The sequence below is a fragment of the Triticum urartu genome, chromosome 7A (genome assembly GCF_056163025.1).
Source record: "Triticum urartu cultivar PI428250 chromosome 7A, HENAU_Tu73, whole genome shotgun sequence".
In the NCBI taxonomy this organism is placed as follows: Eukaryota; Viridiplantae; Streptophyta; class Magnoliopsida; order Poales; family Poaceae; genus Triticum; species Triticum urartu.
This window is the reverse complement of record NC_141879.1, coordinates 692,489,955-692,512,587: the sequence shown is the minus strand read 5'-3', so window position 1 is coordinate 692,512,587 and position 22,633 is coordinate 692,489,955. Positions and strand designations below refer to the sequence as shown.

Genomic DNA, 22,633 nt, shown 5'->3' with positions numbered 1-22,633 from the left:
CTGAAGCAGCCGGCCGGAGGAGCAGGCCGGGTGGCGAGTCGGCCCGGGCAGTCGGACAGGGGCCATCTGGGGCGGCCTGAGCAGTCGGACCGAGGGATTTTGCTAACCCCGATGTCTTGAAATATTGTCTTGCCGTTTTCAGGGTACCCGTGGTCAATTAACCTGACAAAAATGTATTCCAATTTGCATCGCTTCGCATGGAACTAAATTCTGATAAGTGGAATGACCTAAACATCACAACATGGCCAAGGGAAGAGTGTATTTAGAGCAGACTGCAGACAGATGGGTACACCTTTCTACCTCAATGCAATTGACATTATGTGTTTTTTGTATGTCCCCATTAGTCGTATTACAAAGAGTAATCAAGAATAGAGTAGTACCAAATGGGAGTAGCTGACATCATAGTTAATGGTCTTTGTCATGAGCAGACTACTCATCCATCATGTCAACCTATAATAGAAAAGCACGTCTCCAAGGTGTTTTGGCAGACTTTGAACAAACACATTAAATTTAACAAAATAGACAAATTGATGATAGCTAATTCTCTTAAGAAATTATTTCAGTCAAAGTTCAGTATGCAAACCATTATGTTCAGTTCACGCAAGATTTGTTTAGACAAAAAGCAGTCACATATACTTAGGCGGCGGCGAACGGGTTTGTCATGCGGCTGGAGAGCGCTGGGGAAAAGGAAGGCGTGGTGGAAGCCGTAGGCGGCATATCCGGGCTGCGGGAAGAGGGGTAAGGGAAGGGCGGCCGCCATGGACTGGTGCGACGGCAGGAGGAGCGGGGGGAGGGCGAGACATAGACTAGCGGCTGGGGGAAGGGCGGCCGTGATGGACCGGCCAGCGGTGGGTGTTCGTCTCGCCGCCGGTGGGGATGCAGTGGAAGAGGGGCGGTCGTGTTCTGTGAGGGAGAGAGGAGCTTATCCGCCTGTGTAGTGAATGAGTGGAGTGTTTGCTCTGGTTGTTCGAATTTTTTATTTTATTTTTACGACCAAGTGTTTACAAACCTGGTTCAATAATATATCAATGGTTGATCTTGAAGGTTTTATAAAATCTTATCATTATATTTATTTTATGTTTTTATTTGAATTCTAACTCTAATTTGCTACTTAATATGATCATATGTCAGATTTCAGAAGGAAAAAATGAGGTTTTATTTACTGGACTCGTAACTGAATGATGATAATATAAGAAATCGACATTGATCCCACGGATTGTATGATTCTAGACAGACTTCCTAAGAATTTGAAAACATCGAACACATCATCAAAACTTGAGCTCAACTCGCAATCGTTTCTTCTTTCACCATTTGTCAATCCAACAAACGACGATTAATACATAAACTTTGCTTGTGCATGAACATGCTTGATGATGTCCCTTTGTTGTACTAAGCCACATTTTTTCAGATCATTTTGTGTTCTAATATACTCTTGTGTCATTATAACTGACATAATTGCGATTTCACATGAGTGAATGGGGGAAAAGCTATAATCATTATCATATTAGTTTGAATTGAGAAAAATAAGGAACAAATTAAAGAGTGATGAATACATGGATGCTGATTGCTTTAATATTATTGCGCGTATATTAGCGTGCCACGACATCCAATTTGTTAGACATTCCAGTTCACTACATGATTATTTGGTTTCTAATTTCATGCACTCATGGTGCGATGGAAGGCTACATTTTACAGTACCCAGGGTGATTATTTACACCATACTCATTTTGTATACACGTTGCACATGATTTTTTTTATATAACACTGTTGTATAATGCATATGTAGGATGATATTCGATTGAGGAGGCAAATTTTGGACATGTTTTAAAGTACCAAGGGAATGAAGCTCTAAACAATATCTCAGCCATGGAACAAAGCACTCTAGATCGCATCAATACATGAAACTTTAAAGAGAATCATCGTCAAAGAACAAATAGTAGATATTATTTCTTAGTTGTTATTTTTAGATATTTTTGTAACTAATTATAATACATTTATGCGATTGTGAATTTTATGTGAAGACACGTGTTCGGATCGTGTTACACATGCGCTCACGCCGTCGGCACGAGACACATTTAAATGGTTTGACAAAGAACACGCCATACAAGAAATTAGATTAAAAAATGTTTTATTATAGATTATGATACGTGCGTTGCACATGCACGCTTACTAGTGATAGAAAAAAAATAATTGCCAGGAAGGGAGAATCTAATGCAAAAGGCTGAAGCCCAGCCGGTACCGGAAGGGGCATAAGAAGAGAAACAGCTACTGAATCATCAAGAGCAGAAAAGAGACGATAGAAAAACAGTTGCTGATTAAAAGGTTTAGTGTCTTCGAAATGCATACTTGGCTGAGAAAATTCAATGGACCATATTTATTTTAATGGGAGAAAAGAAAAACACCTGTCTTTTTCGTTCATTATGAAGAGTTCTCGGTTTCAACGTTACACGACGACGTGAAGACCCGAATAACTGAGCGCAAGAGAAAAAACAGGACAGCAGCGGCAACTCAGATTGCGGCGGCATCTTTTATTAGTTCGATTCGATGATTATCCGGGACATCTTGGAGACGGAGATGTCGCGGAGAATATAAGCACTGCATTCGTATGCGACATTTCCTAATTAGGGGAAATAAGCACAGCAAGGGATGCGAATGCCTTGGAAGATGAAAATTCAGAGATGCATGCATCTCTGAATTTGCTTTGCCCAGCCCACTATGCCCAGCGCATTGGAAAGCGACTTCGTGTGCTGTGCATGATCTAAACCAGTCTCGACCACCGTTTCCTGGACGAGAAAATTCAGCCACCGTTTAACAGCACGAGTTGCTGCCTCGGGATCAAATTCAGACCCGACGTTTCAGTATGGCAACAAGCCCACCTCTGAGCTTACCAACGTTTCAGAGCCCCTGCTATCTGTGTACATGAACTGGTAAATTGCCTGCTCTGGTTTGCAGAGGAAACAGAGCAGCACTGTTCGTACAAAAATGGCAGATGGTGTGCCCAGAGAATAAATCAAATCTCACATGACACCGAGGTTTCAGTATGGTACCGTTGCTCTGGCACGGCCCGGCCCGCCGAGGCACGATTATTATACGGGCCGCCGAGGCAGAGGCCGTGCCGGGAATGACTTACATGTTGATTTGATATGTAGTATTGATACGAAACACAAACTCTTCTCGTTCCCCTTTCCACCGACGGCCAGATCCGTGGTCTCTCTCCTCTCCGGCCGCCATTCCGGCGGTGGGAGAGTGGAGGGGCCCGGGTTCTGTGCCTTAGGTGTGTTCATAATAGTTTAGGTCTTCCCGGTGGCAGCGGTGGGGTTGTGCCGGCGTCGCGTATGTGGAATAAAGGTTCAGCTGCTCGTCTTCCACCTCGGCACCGTCTTCTGGGGCGATGCCGTCGAGCGGCCGTCGTAGGGTGCTCGTCGATCTATGGATCTGGCGGGTTTCGGTGGCCTGGGCCAGGTCGTGGCGGCGGAGGTGACGACCTGGTTGTGCCTTTTTTGTCCCCTGTCTCCGACTTCGCGGCGGTGAGGTGGGCTCCGGCCTCACAGTGGAGTTTCTGGGGGTGGTTCTGGAGTTGGAGACGCCGGTGCGCGTCCTTGCTTTCTCTGGCTGGCCGTGGTGGCTGGGGGAGGAGCAGGCATATCTGCGCGCTGGACTAGGTTTCTGGAAGTGACGACCTTGGGTTGCGGCTTGTGGTGGAGGATCTGGCCGTCTTTTGCTGGGCGGTGTGGCTTCGTCCCCAGATCCAGAGCGGCGGAAGCTTGGTGAGCGCTCTCGGCAGTGGGAGATGTCGCCGGCCGTGTTCCTTCTCGGTTTCAAGATCCGACTCTGAGGAGTTGGTGGCTACTGTGGCTCAACAACGCCATCTGGCAAGGGGCTTCTTCACCTCCAAGGACAAGACATCTGCAGCAAGCTGTTCTCCCATCGATCATTCCGGCGCCGGCGATGGATTCAGCTGTGTTGCGGTTGCAATGAACACGAAGAAGATAAGGGACCTGGGTGTAGTTTCTTATTTCTTCAGGGTCCTCTTCGTAGTTTTGGTGGGGTCTGTTGTTTCCTGTTCCCTGTCTTTACTTATGTATTCTCTCGGATGTATTGTCTGTTTCCTTAACATGAATACAGCGTAGCGTATGCCTTTTGGTGTACGTTTTCAAAAAAAAACATACCATCTGGGAGATACCCAAGGGGAGCTAACGAGGAAGCCTAACGGTTTTACCCTCATCTTCCAGGGGTAGCTCCTAATATGCATAAAGACAAACACACCACTTCATCATACACCCATATTTAAGGTAAAAAACTAGTGTCTGAGTGCACGGATAAGTAATAGATCGATCGCGACTTGGACTAGATGATTATTTGCAGCTTCGTCTAACAATCAAATTTGAACACACAACCGAAAAACTACATGGAAGATTAAACAACCTAGAATTAAGAATTTAGTCCAGAACAAAGAGCCTGTGTCACGGCCCGGCTGATTGCCGTGCAGGTTGTAGTTGTGGTTGGTAGGAGGACGAGGGCGAGGCCCTCACTTGCCTATGGTTGGAGAAGGGGGTGAGGAGGGGCGCCGTGGCGCAGGAGCAAGGGAGGAGAGGTTGTAGGATATTCTCTGCTTCCGTTTATTGATCCAAGGGCTGGCTATATATAGCCTAATTACAAGACCAGACTAAGACTCCTGTTACAATTGGGTGTTGGCAGGGTAACCTTTTTCGGGACTAAACCTTTCCAACTAATACCCAGACTCCTAATCTAAAAAGACTATAATTAAACTGGGACATATCTTTAGGCAGGTGCATGCCGGCCCGCGCAGGTCCCTTGCGCCTATAGGGCTGGCCCCACATGACATCTCCCCCTCCATTCTGAAACAGCTCGTCCTCGAGCTGGAAGCTTGGATAACGTTCACGGAAGGTTGTAACATCCTCCCATGAAGCAGCAGACGCCGGCTGGCCCTCCCAGTGAATGAGCACCTGCTGGATACCGCGGGCAATACAAGCACGCAATGCTTGCACAGGGGTTAGATGTACTCGACCCTGAAACAGAGGTGGAAGCATCGCGGAACTTCCGGCGGTGGACCATGGTACTTCTTCAGGACCCCGACATGGAAAACATTGTGAATGTGGGTGCGTGGGGGCAGCTCCAAACGGTAAGCAACCGTATCGATTTTTGCGAGGACTTTGAAAGGCCCATAATATTTGGGAGCCAATTTCCCTTTGGCGCCTACTCCAAGGAATGTCGCCGGCCGGTGCTGAAGACGGAGCCAAACCCACTCTCCAACATCAAAAGAAAGGGCCCGATGCTTATCATCATAGTAATGCTTGTACTATTGTGCTTCTTGAAGGAGACGCTCACGGATGTCGTGTAAGAACTGATCGCGGTCGACGATCTGCTGTTCCACCGCTTGATCGCGAATCTCACCCGGCGTATAGTCCCGGAATGAGGGGGGATCCTGTCCATAAACCACCCTGAAAGGCGTGTCCTTCAACGTTGAGTGGTACGAAGTGTTATAGCAGTACTCCACCCAAGGCAACCATTGGAGCCACTGCCGTGGGCGATCCCCAGTTATGCAATGAAGGTACATAGTGATGACGTGATTGACGGCCTCAGATTTCCCATCAGACTGCGGATGGAAGGCCGAACTCATGTGCAAGCATGTCCCCGCGGCGGCAAACAGAGCCTTCCAAAAGTCCGAAGTGAAAACCACATCCCTGTCCGAAGCAATGGATGCGGGAAACCCATGAAGTCGGACAATGTTGGAGAAGAAGGCTTTAGCAACAGACTCCGTAGTGTACAGATGCGCCAAGGGGATGAAATGCCCATACTTGGAGAAACGGTCCACAACGGTCAGTATCACACTTTTGCCGCCCACCTTCGGAAGTCCCTCAATGAAATCCATGGAGATGTCTTACCAGACACGAGAGGGCACTGTCAAGGGCTGCAATAAGCCGGCTGGATGAAGCTGCTCCGTCTTGTTGCATTGACAAACCTGACAAGCATGAATATACTGCTGAAGTGCGGCCCTTGCTTGTGGCAGATGGAAATCCCGGCGAAGACGATGAAGTGACTTCTGGATACGTTCATGGCCCGCATCATGGGCTGCAGCTAGGACCTCCCCGAGCAGCGGCGACGCGGGTGGCACATAAGCCCGCTGTTGGAAGGTAACAACACCATCAACGAGAGCCCAAGGCTGTCCTAACTCACCAGATTCTAGTTGTTCCCGGAAAGTGACAAGCGCCGGGTCTGTGTGTGCAGCCTGACGGAGAGCTTCAAACAGATCAAAAGAAGGCTCGGATATGGTGAGTGCCTGGCTTGCAGGAGCATCACGGCGAGAAAGAGCATCAGCGACGATGTTTTGGCGACCCGGTTTATATTCCACCGTGAAGTCGAGCCCCAACAGTTTGCCCACCCAATGATGTTGTGGAATGGTAGCGAGGCATTGGTCTAGCAAAAACTTTAGGCTGTAGTGGTCAGTTTGATGATGAACGCGCGTCCCCAAAGATAGGGCCGCCAGTGGCGCACGGCGTGCACCAGACCAATGAGCTCCCGCTCATAAGCGGCAAGAGAAGCATGACGCGGAGCGATGATTTTGCTAAAATAGGCAATGGGGCCACCACCTTGATGCAGGACTGCCCTGAAACCAGATCCCGATGCATCACACTCCACAATGAATGAAACAGCAAAATCCGGCAGCTGAAGCACAGGGGCTGTGGTAAGAGCTTTCTTGAGGGCCTCAAAGGAAACAGTCGCTGCAAGCGTCCAAAGAAATCCGTCTTTCTTGAGGAGTGCCGTGAGGGGAGCTGCAATGGTGCCAAAATCCCGGATGAACTTGCGGTAGTATCCTGCCAGTCCTAAGAAACCACGCACAGCGCGAACGGTGCACGGAACCGGCCAGTCTACCACGGCAAGAACCTTGTCGCTGTCCATTGCAACTCCTGTAGCGGAGATGACGTGTCCCAGATAAGCCATGGTTTCCTCCCCAAAGGAACACTTGGAGCGCTTGAGAAACAGTTGATGTGTGCGCATAGCCTCCAAAACGAGCCTGGCATGATGTAGGTGGTCCGACTAGGACGAGTTGTAGATCAATATATCATCGAAGAACACAAGCACAAATCGACGAAGGTAGGGACGGAGGACGTCGTTCATGAGTGCTTGGAACGTCTCTGGGGCATTTGTCAAACCAAAGGCCATCACTACAAACTCAAAGAGGCCCTCATGTGTGTGGAATGTCGTCTTGTGGATATCCTTAGGGGCCATCCGAACCTGGTGGTAACCCGACCAGAGATCCAATTAGGTGAAAAAGCGGGCGCCCTTGAGTTCATCCAGAAGTTCATCGACAATGGGAAATGGAAACTTGTCCTTGATGGTGACAAGGTTGACACAACGGTAGTCGATACAGAAACACCAAGTCCCGTCGGCCTTTCTGACGAGGAGAACGGGGGATGAAAATGCAGAAGAATTAGGACGGATCAGACCGCGAGCCAGCATCTTTGAACATTGGCGCTCTAGTTCATCTTTTTGAATCGTTGGGTAGCGGTAGGGATGGACAGCAATCGGCAGTGTCCCCGGAATAAGATGAATATGATGGTCATGTGCGCACTGCGGCGGCAGGCCCCGTGGGTCGGCGAAAACATTGGTGAAAGTGGCCAGCAGGCTCTTCAGAAGTTCCTTGCCTTCGCACGCTTGTAGGTGGGTAGGGCGTCCGAGGGAGCCGAGGCCCGACCACTCCACATGGTGACCCGAGTGCCAAAACGACATCCACTACGTAGGGAAATCCCAGGGGATTGGCCCAAGAGTTTTGAGGAATCGTGTACCGAGGACGATCTCGAACCCGCCCAATGGAATGGCATGCAGATCCACAACGAAACACTCCTTGTCAATGGTGATCGCAGCCTGCTGAAGGAGTCCCCGACAGGTCACCTTATCGCCATTAGCGACCGTGACTCCCAAAAGACCATTGGAGGAGAAAGGCAGCCGACGATGGTGGCCAGCTCTTCGTGGATGAAGTTATGAGTGCTGCCTTAATCAAGCAAGGCGACCAAGTCACGGTCCCCGAGGCGAAGAGTGACCAACATTGTGTCATTGGTGGGAATTCCGGTAACAGCCAAGAGTGAGATTTGTGCTTCCTGGAAATCCTCAAACTACTCCTCTTCAGCGTCGGCGGATTGAATGTAGAAAAGTCGTTTGCAGCGATGGCCCCGCGCGAACTTCTCGTCACAATTGAAGAAGAGACCTGAGGGAGTCCTGGATTAGGGGGTCCTCGGACAGCCAGACTGTTAGACTATGAAGATACAAGATTGAAGACTTCGTCTCGTGTCCGGATGGGACTCTCCTTGACGTGGAAGGCAAGCTAGGCAATACGGATATGGATATCTCCTCCTTTGTAACCGACCTTGTGTAACCCTAACCCTCTCCGGTGTCTATATAAACCGGAGGGTTTTAGTCCGTAGGACACAACAATAACAGACAATCATACCATAGGCTAGCTTCTAGGGTTTAGCCTCTCTGATCTCGTGGTAGATCTACTCTTGTACTACCCATAACATCAATATTAATCAAGCAGGACGTAGGGTTTTACCTCTATCAAGAGGGCCCGAACCTGGGTAAAACATCGTGTCCCCTGCCTCCTGTTACCATCCGCCTTAGACGCATAGTTCGGGACCCCCTACCCGAGATCCGCCGGTTTTGACACCGACATTGGTGCTTTCATTGAGAGTTCCTCTATGTCGTCGTCCTTAGGCTTGATGGCTCCTACTATCATCTATAGCGATGCAGTCCAGGGTGAGACTTTTCTCCCCGGACAGATCTTTGTGTTCGGCGGCTTCGCACTGCAGGCCAATTCGCTTGGCCATCTGGAGTAGATCGAAAGTTACGCCCCTGGCCACCAGGTCAGGTTTGGAAGCTTAAACCACATGGCCGATATCCGCGGAGACTTGATCTTCGACGGATTCGAGCCTCTGCCTTGTGCGTCACGCGGTCACGATGAGTACGATTTAGCTCTACCATCAGACAGTATTCAGGAGATCGCACCGGCAGCCGCTCCGACCCTCAATTCGGAGCCAGTTGCGCCGTCCATGGACGGGTGGATGGACCCCGCCACGGAAGCCTTATCCTCATCGGCGATCGAGCCGAGCATCGACCTTACCCTGCACGAGAGCCGTATTGTCAGACTGCCGGATCCTTCTCCGGCCACGGACTCCGAACCGCCTGCGCCCGTTCCTAGCGAATCCGATTGGTTGCCGATCATGGAATTTACCTCCGCGGATATTTTTCAGCACTCGCCCTTTGGCGACATACTGAACTCATTAAGGTCTCTCTCCTTGTCAGGAGGATCCTGGCCGAACTATGTCCGGCAGGATTGGGATGCGGATGATGAAGAAATTCGTGGCCCACCCACAACCAGTTAGTAGCCACTGTCGATGACTTAACCGGCATGCTCGACTTTGACTCCGAAGACATCTACGGTATGGACGACGATGCGGGAGACGAAGAGGAACCACTGCCCATAGGGCACTGGACAGCCACCTCATCATACGATATATACATGGTGGACACACCCAAAGAAGGCAATGGCGACGAGACAGCAGAGGATGACCCCTCCAAGAAGCAACCCAAGCGCCAACGTCAGCGGCGCCGCTCTAAGTCCCGCCAAAGCAAAAGTGGTGATACCAGCACAGGAGATAATAACACTCCGGTTAGTGCCGAAGACAAAAACAATCCCCTCCAGCAAGATTTAGAACAGGAGAATGGAGGAGCCAGCCCTCCTAAGAGAGCGGCAGATGGAGGGGTGGAGGATGATAATTACATGCCCCCCTCCGAAGCCGAGGCAAGCCTCGGCGTGATGAATTCGCCGTGCCAGAGGATCCCGTCGAACAAGAGCGCTTCAAGCGCCAGCTTATAGCCACGGAAAATAGCCTTAAGAAAAAGCAGCAGCAGCTTCAAGCTGATCAAGATCTGCTAGCTGACAGATGGACTGAAGTCCTCGCGGCCGAGGAATATAAACTCGAACGCCCCTCCAAGAGTTACCCAAAATGTAGGTTGCTACCTCGACTGGAGGAAGAAGCATTTGACGCGGCTGATCGGCCACCTCGTGGCCGCGATAGAGAGGCATTCCAGCCAAAAACTCAGCCCGCACCCCGACATCATTCAAATAAAAAGGCATGGGGAAATACGCCAGACCTGCGAGATGTATTGGAGGACAAAGCAAAGCATGCAAGATCGATCTACGGATCACGAGGGCGCGCCACTATGCGAGACGATAAACGTCACGCCGGATACAGTAAAAGTAAATCCGGCCGGGCCGAACACAGCGGGCAAGACCCATTCGAGCTACGTCGCGATATAGCCCAATACAGAGGCGTCGCACACCCCTTATGCTTCACAGACGAAGTCATGGATTATCAAACCCTAGAGGGTTTCAAACCCGTAAATATTGAATCATGCGACGACACTACAGATCCTGCGGTATGGATCGAGGATTATTTCCTCCTCCACATCCACATGGCCCACGGTGATGACTTACATGCCATCAAATACCTCCCACTAAAGCTCAAAGGACCAGCGCGGCATTGGCTTAACAGCTTGCCAGCAGAGTCCATTAGTTGTTGGGAAGATCTGGAGGCCGCATTCCTCGACAACTTTCAGGGCACTTATGTGCGACCACCAGATGCCGATGACTTGAGCCACATAATTCAGCAGCCAGAAGAATCGGCCAGGCAATTCTGGACTCGGTTCATAACAAAGAAAAATCAAATCGTCGATTGTCCGGATGCAGAGGCCCTAGCAGCTTTCAAACACAACATCTGCGACGAGTGGCTAGCCCGGCACCTTGGTCAGGAAAAGCCGAAATCTATGGCAGCCCTCACGACACTCATGACCCGCTTTTATGCGGAAGAAGACAGCTGGCTGGCTCGCAGTAACAACATATCAAAGAACCATGGTACTTCGGATACCAAGGACGGCAATGGCAGGTCAAGTCGAAATAAACATAAGCGCCGCATTAACAGCGACAATACTGAGGATACGACAGTCAATGCCGGATTCAAAGGCTCTAAACCCGGTCAGCGGAAAAAGCTATTTAAAATAAGCACTCCGGGCCCATCCAGTTTGGATCGCATACTCGATCGCTCATGCCAAATACACGGCACCCCCGACAAGCCAGCCAACCACACCAATAGGGATTGTTGGGTATTCAAGCAGGCTGGCAAGTTAATTCCCGAAAACAAAGATAAGGGGCCACATAGCGATGACGAGGAAGAGCCCCGGCAGCCGAACACCGGAGGACAGAAGAGGTTCCCCCCACAAGTGCGGACGGTGAACATGATATACGCAACCCACATCCCCAAGAGGGAGCGGAAGCGTGCGCTCAGGGACGTATATGCGTTGGAGCTAGTCGCCCCAAAGTTCAACCCATGGTCCTCCTGTCCGATCACCTTCGATCGCAGGGACCACCCCACTAGTATCCGCCATGGCGGATTTGCCGCACTAGTCCTAGACCCAATCATTGACGGATTTCACCTCACTCGAGTCCTTATGGATGGACGCAGCGGCCTGAACCTGCTTTATCAGGACACAGTGTGCAAAATGGGTATAGACCCCTCAAGGATCAAACCCACAAAAACGACCTTTAAAGGCGTCATTCCAGGTGTAGAGGCCCATTGCACATGCTCAATTACACTGGAAGTGGTCTTCGGATCCCCGGATAACTTCCGAAGCGAAGAATTAATCTTCGATATAGTCCCGTTCCGCAGTGGCTATCATGCACTGCTCGGGCGAACCGCATTTGCAAGATTCAATGCGGTACCGCATTATGCATATCTCAAGCTCAAGATGGCAGGACCTCGGGGGGTCATCACAGTTAATGGAAACACAGAGCGGTCTCTCCGTACGAAGGAGCACACTGCGGCCCTCGCAGCAGAAGTGCAAAGCAGCCTCTCAAGGCAATCCACCAGTTCGGCGTTTCAAGACCCGGACACCTTCAAGCGCGCTCGGAGTAATCGGCAACTAGACCTCCTGGCACGATCTGAGCTCGCGTAGCAATGCGGCCCCCACCCAGTCCCAGCCAAACGGCGAAATTCGTGCCACGCATACATAATTACGCATTAAAAATACCATGGGCATAGGCGGGGAGGGGGGCACAACTATGGCACGCCCCAATACGCGGTGTAAACCACACTAGGGGCTTCCCGCTTTGTTATTTTTCTCTTTCAGGACTTTAATCTCTGGAAACCCTGTCCGGCAGCATCATTGCCGAACACATGATGCAGCAACTAAGGAGGCAAAAAGCTACCTCACACCACGAAACTCCCTGGTGGATTACGATAACGAGTGAAATATTTGCTTTAATACTATTCCTCAGCTTGCCCTTGGAAGGGACATAGTCCTACTTTTTGCTTATCGCACTATCTGTATCATTCTGCTTTAACGCATCTATTTGAATAAATAATGCATAGCATTAAGACTATTATTGCATTCTTCTTTTTTATATATATGTGTTCCTTAATGACGCCTTGCAACCGTACACTTTGGTACGACCAATACACCAGGGGCTTAAGTACCCCACAATGCGGTGTGAGAAGTCCGAACACTTTCACAAGTGCGGCACCCCGAACTTATAGCATTATATGCATTAGCTCCGAATCATGTCTTTGGTCAAATGTTGGGTTTACCCGGCTCCTATGTTTTGGTACCTTACGTTCCGCTCTATCGGCTAAGGTAGCGCTAGGAGAACTACTGCGATTGTGCCCCGGTTCTGCTCGGCTAAGCACCTCAGTAGAGAAAGCTAAAACTGACTGTCATGATAAGGCGAGAGACTGGTCGCTGTTCGACGAGGTTTCAAGTCCCTAAAGACTTATGCCGCTTAGAGAGAGGAGCCGGTCCTGTCCGGCCTAAAGGCGTGTATCGCGCCCCGAATTCGGCCTTCCGAATACCAGGGGCTTCGCCGAAATTTAAAATTATAGAATTCTATGGCTAAGTGAGAGTGATAAAGCATTATTAGTCCGGTTGCCTTGTTCGCTGTGCTGAGCACCTCCCTCGAAGGACCCAAAAATGGGAAGAAGAGTGCTCAGGTTTATCTCGAACACCCAGCACTCGTGGCATGGAGGCAGAAGCTGAGGACTAGCCATCTCTTAGATTGGATAAACAGCCAAACAGAAGGTAATATTTTAAATTCAAACATGCGTTGCATAGCGCATATGAAACAAGTTTTCATCATACAGGATCACACGAGCAAGTTTACTCAAATATTACATCCTTTGAACATTCATCCGCTACAAGACGGGCACCCTTCAGGACACCCTCATAATAAATTTTGGGGGTGCGATGCTCCTTGCCCTGCGGCGGTCCTTCCTTGATCAGCTTCATGACGTCTAGCTTGGCCCATTGCACCTTCACACGAGCGAAAGCCCGGCGTGCACCTTCGATGCAGACGGACTGCTTGATGACTTTCAACCGTGGGAAGGCATCCAGAAGCCGCCTCACCAAGCCGAAGTAGCTGTTAGGAAGGGCGTCGCCAGGCCACAGCCGGACTATAAAGCCCTTCATGGCATGTTCGGCCGCCTTGTGTAGCTCGACCAGCTGCTTCAGCTGGTCGCCCATAGGCACCGGGTGTTCGGTCCCAGTATACTAAGACCAGAACAGCTTCTCCGTTGTGCTTCCCTCCTCGGCCTGGTAAAACTGTGCGGCATCTGACACGCCGCGGGGCAAATCTGCGAATGCTCCTGGAGAGCTCCGGATCCGGGTAAGTAATAGGTAATTTACTTTCACATGCTTGCTTTGCATATAGAATGCCTTACCCGCCGCTATTTTCTTCACCGCGTTAATCTCCTGGAGGGCCTTTTGGGCCTCGGCCTTGGCACTCTTCGCGCTCTCGAGGGCCGCGACAAGCTCAGACTCTCGCGTCTTCGAGTCAAGCTCCAACGCCTCGTGCTTCGTCACGAGAGCCTGGAGCTCTTGTTGCACCTCGCCCACCCAAGCCTCTTGCCTTTTCCCGCTCGGTGCGCTCCTTGGCCGCTTTATCTTCGGCCGCGGACAGCGCTTGCTTTAGGGTCGCCACTTCGGTCGTGGCCCCTGGCAAATTCATGATGATCCTGTCATTTTGCAATCGCACTCTTTTTATACATCTCCATAGACTAGGTACTACTTACCCTTGTTCTCCTCGAGCTGCCTCTTGGAAAGGCCGAGCTCTTTCTTGGACCCCTCGAGGTCCTGCTTCAGTGCGGCGACCTCCGCAGTCAGTGCGGCAGATGCCAGCAGCGAAGCCTGCGTACGCATATTGACATACCTATATTAGACTCCTGCGATATTATTTGATCCTCTGTTCGGCTTTTCTTTGTGAACACCAAACAGAGCATCAGGGGCTACTGTCTATGCGGTAATATTTTTCCTATATTTTAACACTTACCTCAAAGCCTGTTAGAAGGCTGGCACAGGCTTCAGTCAATCCGCTCTTGGCGGACTAAACCTTCTGGACCACCGCACTCATAATAGTACGGTGCTCCTCGTCGATGGAAGTGCTACGAAGCGCTCCCAGTAGATTGTCCGACGCCTCTGGATGGACAGAGGTCACCGGCACAGGCGTCTTGCCCCTCTTGGAAGGAGGCCGCCTGCCCGAGTCCGGAACCACTGGAGGTTCCGGCGCGGTGTTCGGCTGAGGGCCAAACTCGGAGCCCTCATGGGCCTTGTTCCCTCTGCTCCCGGAGTCTGGAAGGTCGCCTTGAGACAATACCTCGGCGTCGTCCGCAGGCAAGGGGACATGGCGGTCGGAAGTGGATCGCTATCCATATCCGACGAGCCCAGGGAGCCGTCCGACGATACATCGATACGGGCTCGTGGCGGCCTGCATAATCATATTCGGCGTCAGGGGAAGCAGTGCGATGAAGGAATGCTATGAGTTACTCTGGTATCCGAATACTTACGACTTCGCCAGGGGCTTGGCCCTGAGCAGCCACTCGTCTTCGCCTTCGGCGGCGGTGGTGGAACTGTCCGGAAGGAGAGTCCTTCCCTTCTTGGACCCTTTGCCCCCCCGGTTGGGGCGGCCTTCCTTTTCTTGTCTCCCCCAACTGAAGGGGGAGCATCTTCTTCTTCCTCCTCGTCTTGGGGGAGGAGTGTGCCGCAGAGTCATCGGACGATGAGTCCGATAACACCTTGCGTCGGGAACTCTTTCGGGTTCCCTTGGCCTTCTTGGTCTTCTCTGGCACCTTGTAAGGAGCCGGAGTCAGCATCTCCGTCAGGAGAGCGTTTGCTGGGCCTTCGGGCAAGGGAGCCGAACAGTCGATCTGTCCGGCCGTTTCCTGCCAGTCCTGTCAAAGGAACGGGAGCTTAGATCCCGCATAGAGTCAAACTATGAAAAACAAGTATCCTGTAAGAGGTAAAACAGCTTACCGCGCTGGCTTGGCGCTTCACGCAGAATCCGCGATCCTCGGTAGTAGGAGGAACCTCGACGTCCTTGAATAGCACCTTCCAGGCATCCTCGTGTGTTGTATCGAAGAGCATGTTCAAAGTTTGGTGCTGGGCCGGGTCGAACTCCCACAAGTTGAAGGCTCGTTGTTGACACGGGAGGATCCGGCGGATGAGCATGACCTGGACTACGTTGACGAGTTTGAGCTTGTTGTTCACCATGTTTTGAATACATGTTTGGAGTCCGGTCAGCTCTCCCGAACTACCCCAGGACAGGCCCTTCTCTTTCCAGGAGGTGAGCCGCGTGGGCATGCCAGATCGGAACTCGGGGGCGCTGCCCATGCAGGGTCACGCGGCTCGGTGATGTAGAACCACCACGATTGCCACCCCTTTATGGTCTCCACGAAGGAGCCCTCGAGCCATGTAACGCTGGGCATCTTGCCCACCATGGCGCCTCCGCACTCCGCTTGGCGGCCGCTCACTACCTTCGGCTTGACATTGAAGGTCTTCAGCCATAAGCCGAAGTGGGGCTTGATGCGGAGGAAGGCCTCACACACGACGGTAAACGCCGAGATGTTGAGGATGAAGTTCGGGGCCAGATCGTGGAAATCCAGCCTGTAGTAGAACATGAGCCCCCGGACGATGGGTGGAGAGGGAATCCCAGTCCGCGGAGGAAATGGGTACGGAACACTACCCTCTCATGGAGCCTGGGGGTGGGGATGAGCTGCCCCTCATCTGGGAGCCGGTGCGCGATGTCGTCGGGCAGGTATCCGGCTCTCCTCAGCTTCTTGATGTGTCCCTCCGTGACGGAGGAGACCATCCACCTGCCTCCCGCTCCGGACATGGTTGGAGAAGGTTGAGGTGGGAAGTGCGGACTTGGGCGCTGGAGCTCGAGTGTGCGAAAATGGATGAGCAAAGGAGGAAGAAGGCGTGGATGAAAAGGTGAATCCTTATCCCTTTATATGGGCGGACGAAACTAAGCGTCCCCACTAGCCTGGTAAAACTCGCTTATCCCCCAAGCGCCATAATAGATGGCGCAGTTGGGTTACCCACACCGGTATTGATGAGAATCCCGTGATAAGGGGACACGATCTCTGCATTGACAGGACGTGTCAAAAAAACTGCCTCGCGTTATGTGCGCGGCTAGTTAAAGGAAACGGTTCGAATAATCACCGGGCCATGACATAATGTCGTGTTGCCAAAACAAGTCAACAAATTGGATTTGTGGAAATATTATTCTCTCTACGGTGGTATGTGGAACTTATTTTGCAGGGTCGGACACTATCCTTGTATTCAAATTCTTCCGTGGTGTATTCGGAGGAGGAACCCGCCTTGCAATGCCGAAGACAATACTGCACGCCGGACTCATCATCATTGAAGCCTGGTTCAGGGGGTACTGAGGGAGTCCTGGATTAGGGGGTCTCCGAACAGCCGGACTATATCCTTTGGCAGGAGTGTTAGACTATGAAGATACAAGATTGAAGACTTCGTCTCGTGTCCGGATGGGACTCTCCTTGGCGTGGAAGGCAAGCTAGGCAGTACGGATATGGATATCTCCTCCTTTGTAACCGACCTTGTGTAACCCTAACCCTCTCTGGTGTCTATATAAACCGGAGGGTTTTAGTCCGTAGGACACAACAATAACAGACAATCATACCATAGGCTAGCTTCTAGGGTTTAGCCTCTCTGATCTCGTGGTAGATCTACTCTTGTACTACCCATATCATCAATATTAATCAAGCAGGACGTAGGGTTTTACCTCCATCAAGAGGGCCCGAACCTGGGTAAAACATCGTGTCCCCTGCCTCCTGTTACCATTCGCCTTAGACGCACAGTTCGGGACCCCCTACCCGAGATCCGCCGGTTTTGACACCGACAAGACCCTTAGCACATCCATCTCGGTGGGCGTGAGTCTTTTAAAGACGAGTGCGGGCGTGGGGTTGGAGGAGTCCGGCAAGGCCGGAGTAGGTGCAGCCATGGGGCGGACTGGACGGCTGGGCCGGCCCAGAGTGGCCGCGGTGTTGGTGATAGTATTGAGGTGCTCAAAGGAGATTGCTAAGTCCATAGTTGCATCCAAAGTCGCCGGTTTCGGCATCTCGTCCTGAGTTTTCATAGGCTCGCCCAAGTTGTTGGTGAAGATATCCCGCTCATCGTGGTCAGCAATGGGTCGCACCCGAGAGAGATTCTCTAGAAAGCGCTTGGAGTATTCTGCCACGGTGCCGGAGCAGCGGGTGGAGATCAGTTCGCCAAAGGGGTTGGCGCGGGTCGGCAGTCCAAAGTGGTTGGCGACCAGTTTTTGAAACTCGGTCCAGGACGGCCGATGGCCCAACTTAGTCTCGAGGTGGACATACCATAATGTAGCGACATCGGTGAGGTGGTATGAGGTGAGACAAGTCTTATCCGACTCCGACGTTCGCTGCCTGAGGAAGAAGAGATTGCAACGTGTCAGCCATGGCCGTCGATTGCTGGCCCCGTCAAAGAGGGGAAAATCAATCTTGTAGAGGCGCGGAGCACTATCCCTTGGATCGGCCGGGGCCCAGTGTGGGATGGCGCATCCGGGGACCGCAGGAGCCTGGTACCACCCAATTGAGGCGTGCCCTTGCCTTGCAGCCGAAGGAGGGCCAGGTTCTGCGTGCGCTGCTGTTGTGACGTGTCCGCCAGCTGGTCCTGGAGGGTTTTGAGTGTCGCGGCGATGGACTGGAGGGTGGTGCGGTCCTTGGCGCGCTTTGTCTGAGCAGTGTGGTTCTCCTCCGAGAGGCTGTTCAAATTGGCGACCACGGCCTCATGATCCTCGTGCTGTTTGGTCGCGAGGTCTGCTAGGGTTTGCGGTAGGGGCACCGGCGGCGGCGGAGACGTGGCCGCAGGGATCGACGAGGAAGCTGATACCAAGTTGTCACGGCCCGGCTGATTGCCGCGCAGGTTGTAGTCGTGGTTGGTAGGAGGACGAGGGCGAGGCCCTCGCTTGCCTATGGTTGGAGAAGGGGGTGAGGAGGGGCGCCATGGTGCAGGAGCAAGGGAGGAGAGGTTGTAGGATATTCTCTACTTCCGTTTATTGATCCAAGGGCTGGCTATATATAGCCTAATTACAAGACCAGACTAAGACTCTTATTACAATTGGGTGTTGGCAGGGTAACCTTCTTCGGGACTAAACCTTTCCAACTAATACCTAGACTCCTAATCTAAAAAGACTATAATTAAACTAGGACATATCCTTAGGCAGGTGCAGGGCCGGCCCGCGCAGATCCCTTGCGCCTATAGGGCTGGCCCCACATGACAGCCTGGGAGCATGTGTACTGTGTACATCTAGTACATTGCAGAAATCAGCACAAATGTGAGAGGTGCTTTGGACTTGCTTAGTACATGTATATCCAAAATCAAGAATGTAAAGGCTAACACACTACATATGTCAAAATGGTGTCCTCTACAATCAGAAGACAAGCTGCCACGGTTGGACAACGTCGATTTGGTTCTATCACAGCCTCACACCTACGGTTATGGGCTTATGGCACTCGATACCAAAGTTCGACATTTTCACTTACCTGATAAAAATGCAGGGGAAATTAGCTAGCTTAACTAATTCAGTAGCTTCAAGAGATAAGACAAATATGTTGGAATATCACACAACTTTCAGTGGTATTTCTGCAGAACTTGCAAGTGCCAGAATTCTCGAGAAGCATATAAAAAAATTTCGCCACTAGTAAATATTTTCCCACCAAGTTAAGATGTGCCATAAACTGCTGAAAACATATGCAACTCTTTGTAGACGAAAAAGGTACACTCGTGTCCAATCAAATACAATGTTTGACATCCTATTCTATTATGATGTACTCCCTACGTCCCATAATATAAGAGCGTTTTTTACACTAGTGTAGTGTAAAAAACGCTCTTATATTATGGGGCGGAGGGAGTATATAGCAATACTTTTCCCGTCCTTGAGACTCAAGGCAGACTGACTACAAAGAATCTGAGTGTCTAAAGCTCGAGTTAGAGGGTAACATTTGAGTTCTTATATAGAGGTGTTAGAAAGTAAACGCTAGACATTGCTTGATATTAAATCTGAATGATAGCAGCCAACAAAAACAAAATGTCTAACATGGATTGGATACTCATTGTCCTGATATATGTACATTACATCACCAAAGATTTATCCTGGTGTGTGGATCAAGAAATAAGCATGGTCACATGGGAAACATCATAAAACCAGGTACAAATATTGCCATAGTGCAAATAGGTAACTAGACCACATCACCACAGGTCCACAGTACTAAATAAATCAGCAAAGGTAAACCCTGCAGGATCATTATTTTGGTTCGCGTCCTTAATTCATCGAAGGGATTTTATGAGACCAGTTACCAATCAGATTGTCAATCATCAAAAAGATATATAGTAGCTAGCATCATGCAGAATGTAAACCATATCACAGCTAGACAGATTAAAAAGAGGCAAATATTTCAGGGTTATTCTTCCAGAACGCATTCTTCGCATTCTTCCTTCATCACAGGAAATGTAGGAGGCCAAAGCATCATAAAGGGGCTGAAACTAAGCAAGTAATTATCCTTTTGGGTCACCTCATAAACCTTCTTTGCTGCCTTGCGCTTAATATCAAAAAGGTAGAGGGCATTGCAATCTGTCTCGATGAAAACAAACTCAGAATTGAACCCAACTGCAAGTACCTCGAAGAAATAATCATCTGCGTCCACCAATACATGAATTGGCATCACATGATTACCACATATCTCGCGCAAACAAATGGCGTTCACAAGCAGGGCCGGTCCTGACTTTTCCGAGGCCCGGGGCGAGCTTCAAAAGTGGGCCCCATGAAAAAAGACATTTCTTTTTGAAAGATATAGTCAATAATTTCATTCATACTGATATATATCACAAAAGTTTATCGGACTTCAAACATCTAACTAAACAACAGTACCAAGAATTCATTAGCAAATACGATCTCATAATACACCAGGAACATGGTAAATTTTAGCAAACAACCAACAAAGCTTTTTAGGTTATACGTATACTGCAGGAAAGGAGGGGGGACAGCTGAATCATTGGAGGAGAAAAGTAGAAATTGAACTAGACAATTCCAAACATCTTCGACCTCGCTCCATCCTCAATTTCGTGTTTGAGAAACCTGTATAGAAAGAGAAGACCAACTAGTGAGCTAAAATTACATAATTGAGTACAAAGATCAAATGGAAAACAGACTGAAAAGTTACTAGAACTTTTTGAGGCGGTGTCCATCCTAGTTGCAAAGCAAACATAACTGATATGGTTCGGCTGGCCTACCCCCTGCGGCTGCTCATAGGATGGGACGTACTTATAGGTAGCGTGCTGCAGAAAAAAAAAGAGAAATCCATAAGGTACGAGTAGTAGTGATGAAAAATTTAAAGGTGATCAACGGAACTAGTCATAATCATTGCTAGGTGCTTTGGAAGAGGAGCGGAACGGAGAACAAGAAGACAGACGCGGGGAGAAGAAACAGCGGCTGTAGCGTTAGCCCCTTGGTTAGATCGATGGAATCCGAACTCTACTTGAAGAAACGATTGGCTGAACAATAAAACGATGGGCTATATAGCGTACGTACCACACAGGTTGGGGCCCCTCATCAGGTGGGGCCCTAGGGCGTCGCACTTCTTGCCCCTACCCAGGGCCGGCCCTGTTCACAAGGAACCAGTTGGCAACACCACAACTATCCATCCTGTGGAGCCAGATCCGAATTTGAAGGTCCTTCACATGGGTCAGATGAACCCCACAATCATCTGCAAGCGACAGCCTGCCACGCCGCGGCGACACCTCTTGTGGGAGATTAACTAGCGACAAAGACGAGGACGCAAGATCCAACACGAATAACTTATCAATCTCACTCACAGAGACCAAATTATAGATCTTCCCGTCACCATTCAAACTAGCGAGAGGGAGACCAAATCGTCGTGAAATGTCAGTGATTTCATTTGCAACCGAAGAGTACATGGCCCAGATATCATCTTGTAAGACATACACATCCACAATTGTCTGCCGCCCTTTCGAGCCAAATGCCAAATAAAAGAAGCCGTCGCCGCCGCTGCTGGGGATGATCTCTTGTTCGTAGTACGTGATGCGGCTGCGGGAGTTCGGAACTGGTGGGAGGATGGTCGTGGATCTCGAAGGGTGCAGGGGGCTGAGGCAGCGCACAGTTCTTGTGGGGGGGGGGGGGGGGGGGGGCGGCGCACCGCACACGGCGAGCGAACCAAGGCCGCAAGGCGGAGGACGACGGCGAGGCCTCGGACGGAACGAATAGGAGCCGTTGAAGATGCGCCAGTCTAGTCGCAGGCGGAGGGGAGTACGAGGGTTGACTGATTCGGGCACGGGTGCGTGTTGGGGCTGGGGGGGGGGGGGGGGCTGAGGCACAGGTAGAGGTGAGGATGAGGCCGTTCCGGCAATCCACTCTGAAGCCGAAGCTGTCGCTGCCCACGGTGCCCAGATCGAAGTTAGCACGGCGGCGAGCTCAGGGGGCTGAGGCATCAGCACGAACCGCGGGGCCTTGGTGCCTCCAGTTTTGACGTAGAAGCCGAGGAAACTGGGTGGATGGAGGTCGCGGAAGCGGTGGAGGAAGACGGTGTCGGAGGCAAGGCGCAGCCAGCGCTTGCAGACTAGAGCGGCACGGACGAGGCTGGTGGGGAAGGCGACGCGGAGGAGGATCTCGTCGAGGAGATGGTCGTCGTCGAGAACGGCCGAGGTGGCCGTTGTGGCTGACGGCGGCGATTGCGGCGCCCCGAGTGCTTCCATGGCTTGGCCATCTGATGAGATGAGATTTGGGCGAAGAAGAGAAAGAAAGGAGCTGATTTTTGTTTTTCAATGGGTTTTTCTTCTTCTGATATAAAAAACACCTGAATGCGTTTTGTTTTTACTACAAAGAGTTGCAAATCCCTGAAAAAAAAGAAAATATGCACAAAACTCTAAAATATCGTTTTATCTCTGCCGGTCTAAAGTATCTTCTTTTGTGCATCGTTACCCAGTTTTTCTTTAACACAGTACAGACGCGCATACACTCACTTCAATGAACGACACGTGCACCTACCCCTATGAGCACCTTCCAGAAACTGAGCCGGCATATCATCTTCAGATGTACAAAGACACCGTAGCCGCTATGTCGTCGAGTAAAATGTTTTCTCCCATTGAAAGCGCATCGCCGAAAATCCTGACATAAATCCAGGACTAATGCGAGCACCAGGACCCCTGATGGGCTGGGATACCACTGTCTCTT

The 22,633-nt window shown here is 50.7% G+C and overlaps 1 protein-coding gene and 1 pseudogene across 1 annotated transcript; both read right to left on the bottom strand.

Annotated features, from left to right (window-relative positions):
- Window positions 1-7,284: 7,284 nt before the first annotated feature.
- On the bottom strand, window positions 7,285-18,919 carry LOC147961619 (uncharacterized; annotated as a pseudogene).
- A 928-nt stretch (window positions 18,920-19,847) lies between these two features.
- On the bottom strand, window positions 19,848-22,155 carry LOC147961618 (uncharacterized). Its single transcript, XM_087533877.1, has 3 exons — window positions 21,842-22,155; window positions 21,048-21,565; window positions 19,848-20,143 (listed from the first exon to the last, which is right to left on the bottom strand). Exons 1-3 carry the CDS (start codon window positions 22,153-22,155, stop codon window positions 19,848-19,850), a joined length of 1,128 nt encoding a protein of 375 aa, XP_087390003.1.
- Window positions 22,156-22,633: the final 478 nt, after the last annotated feature.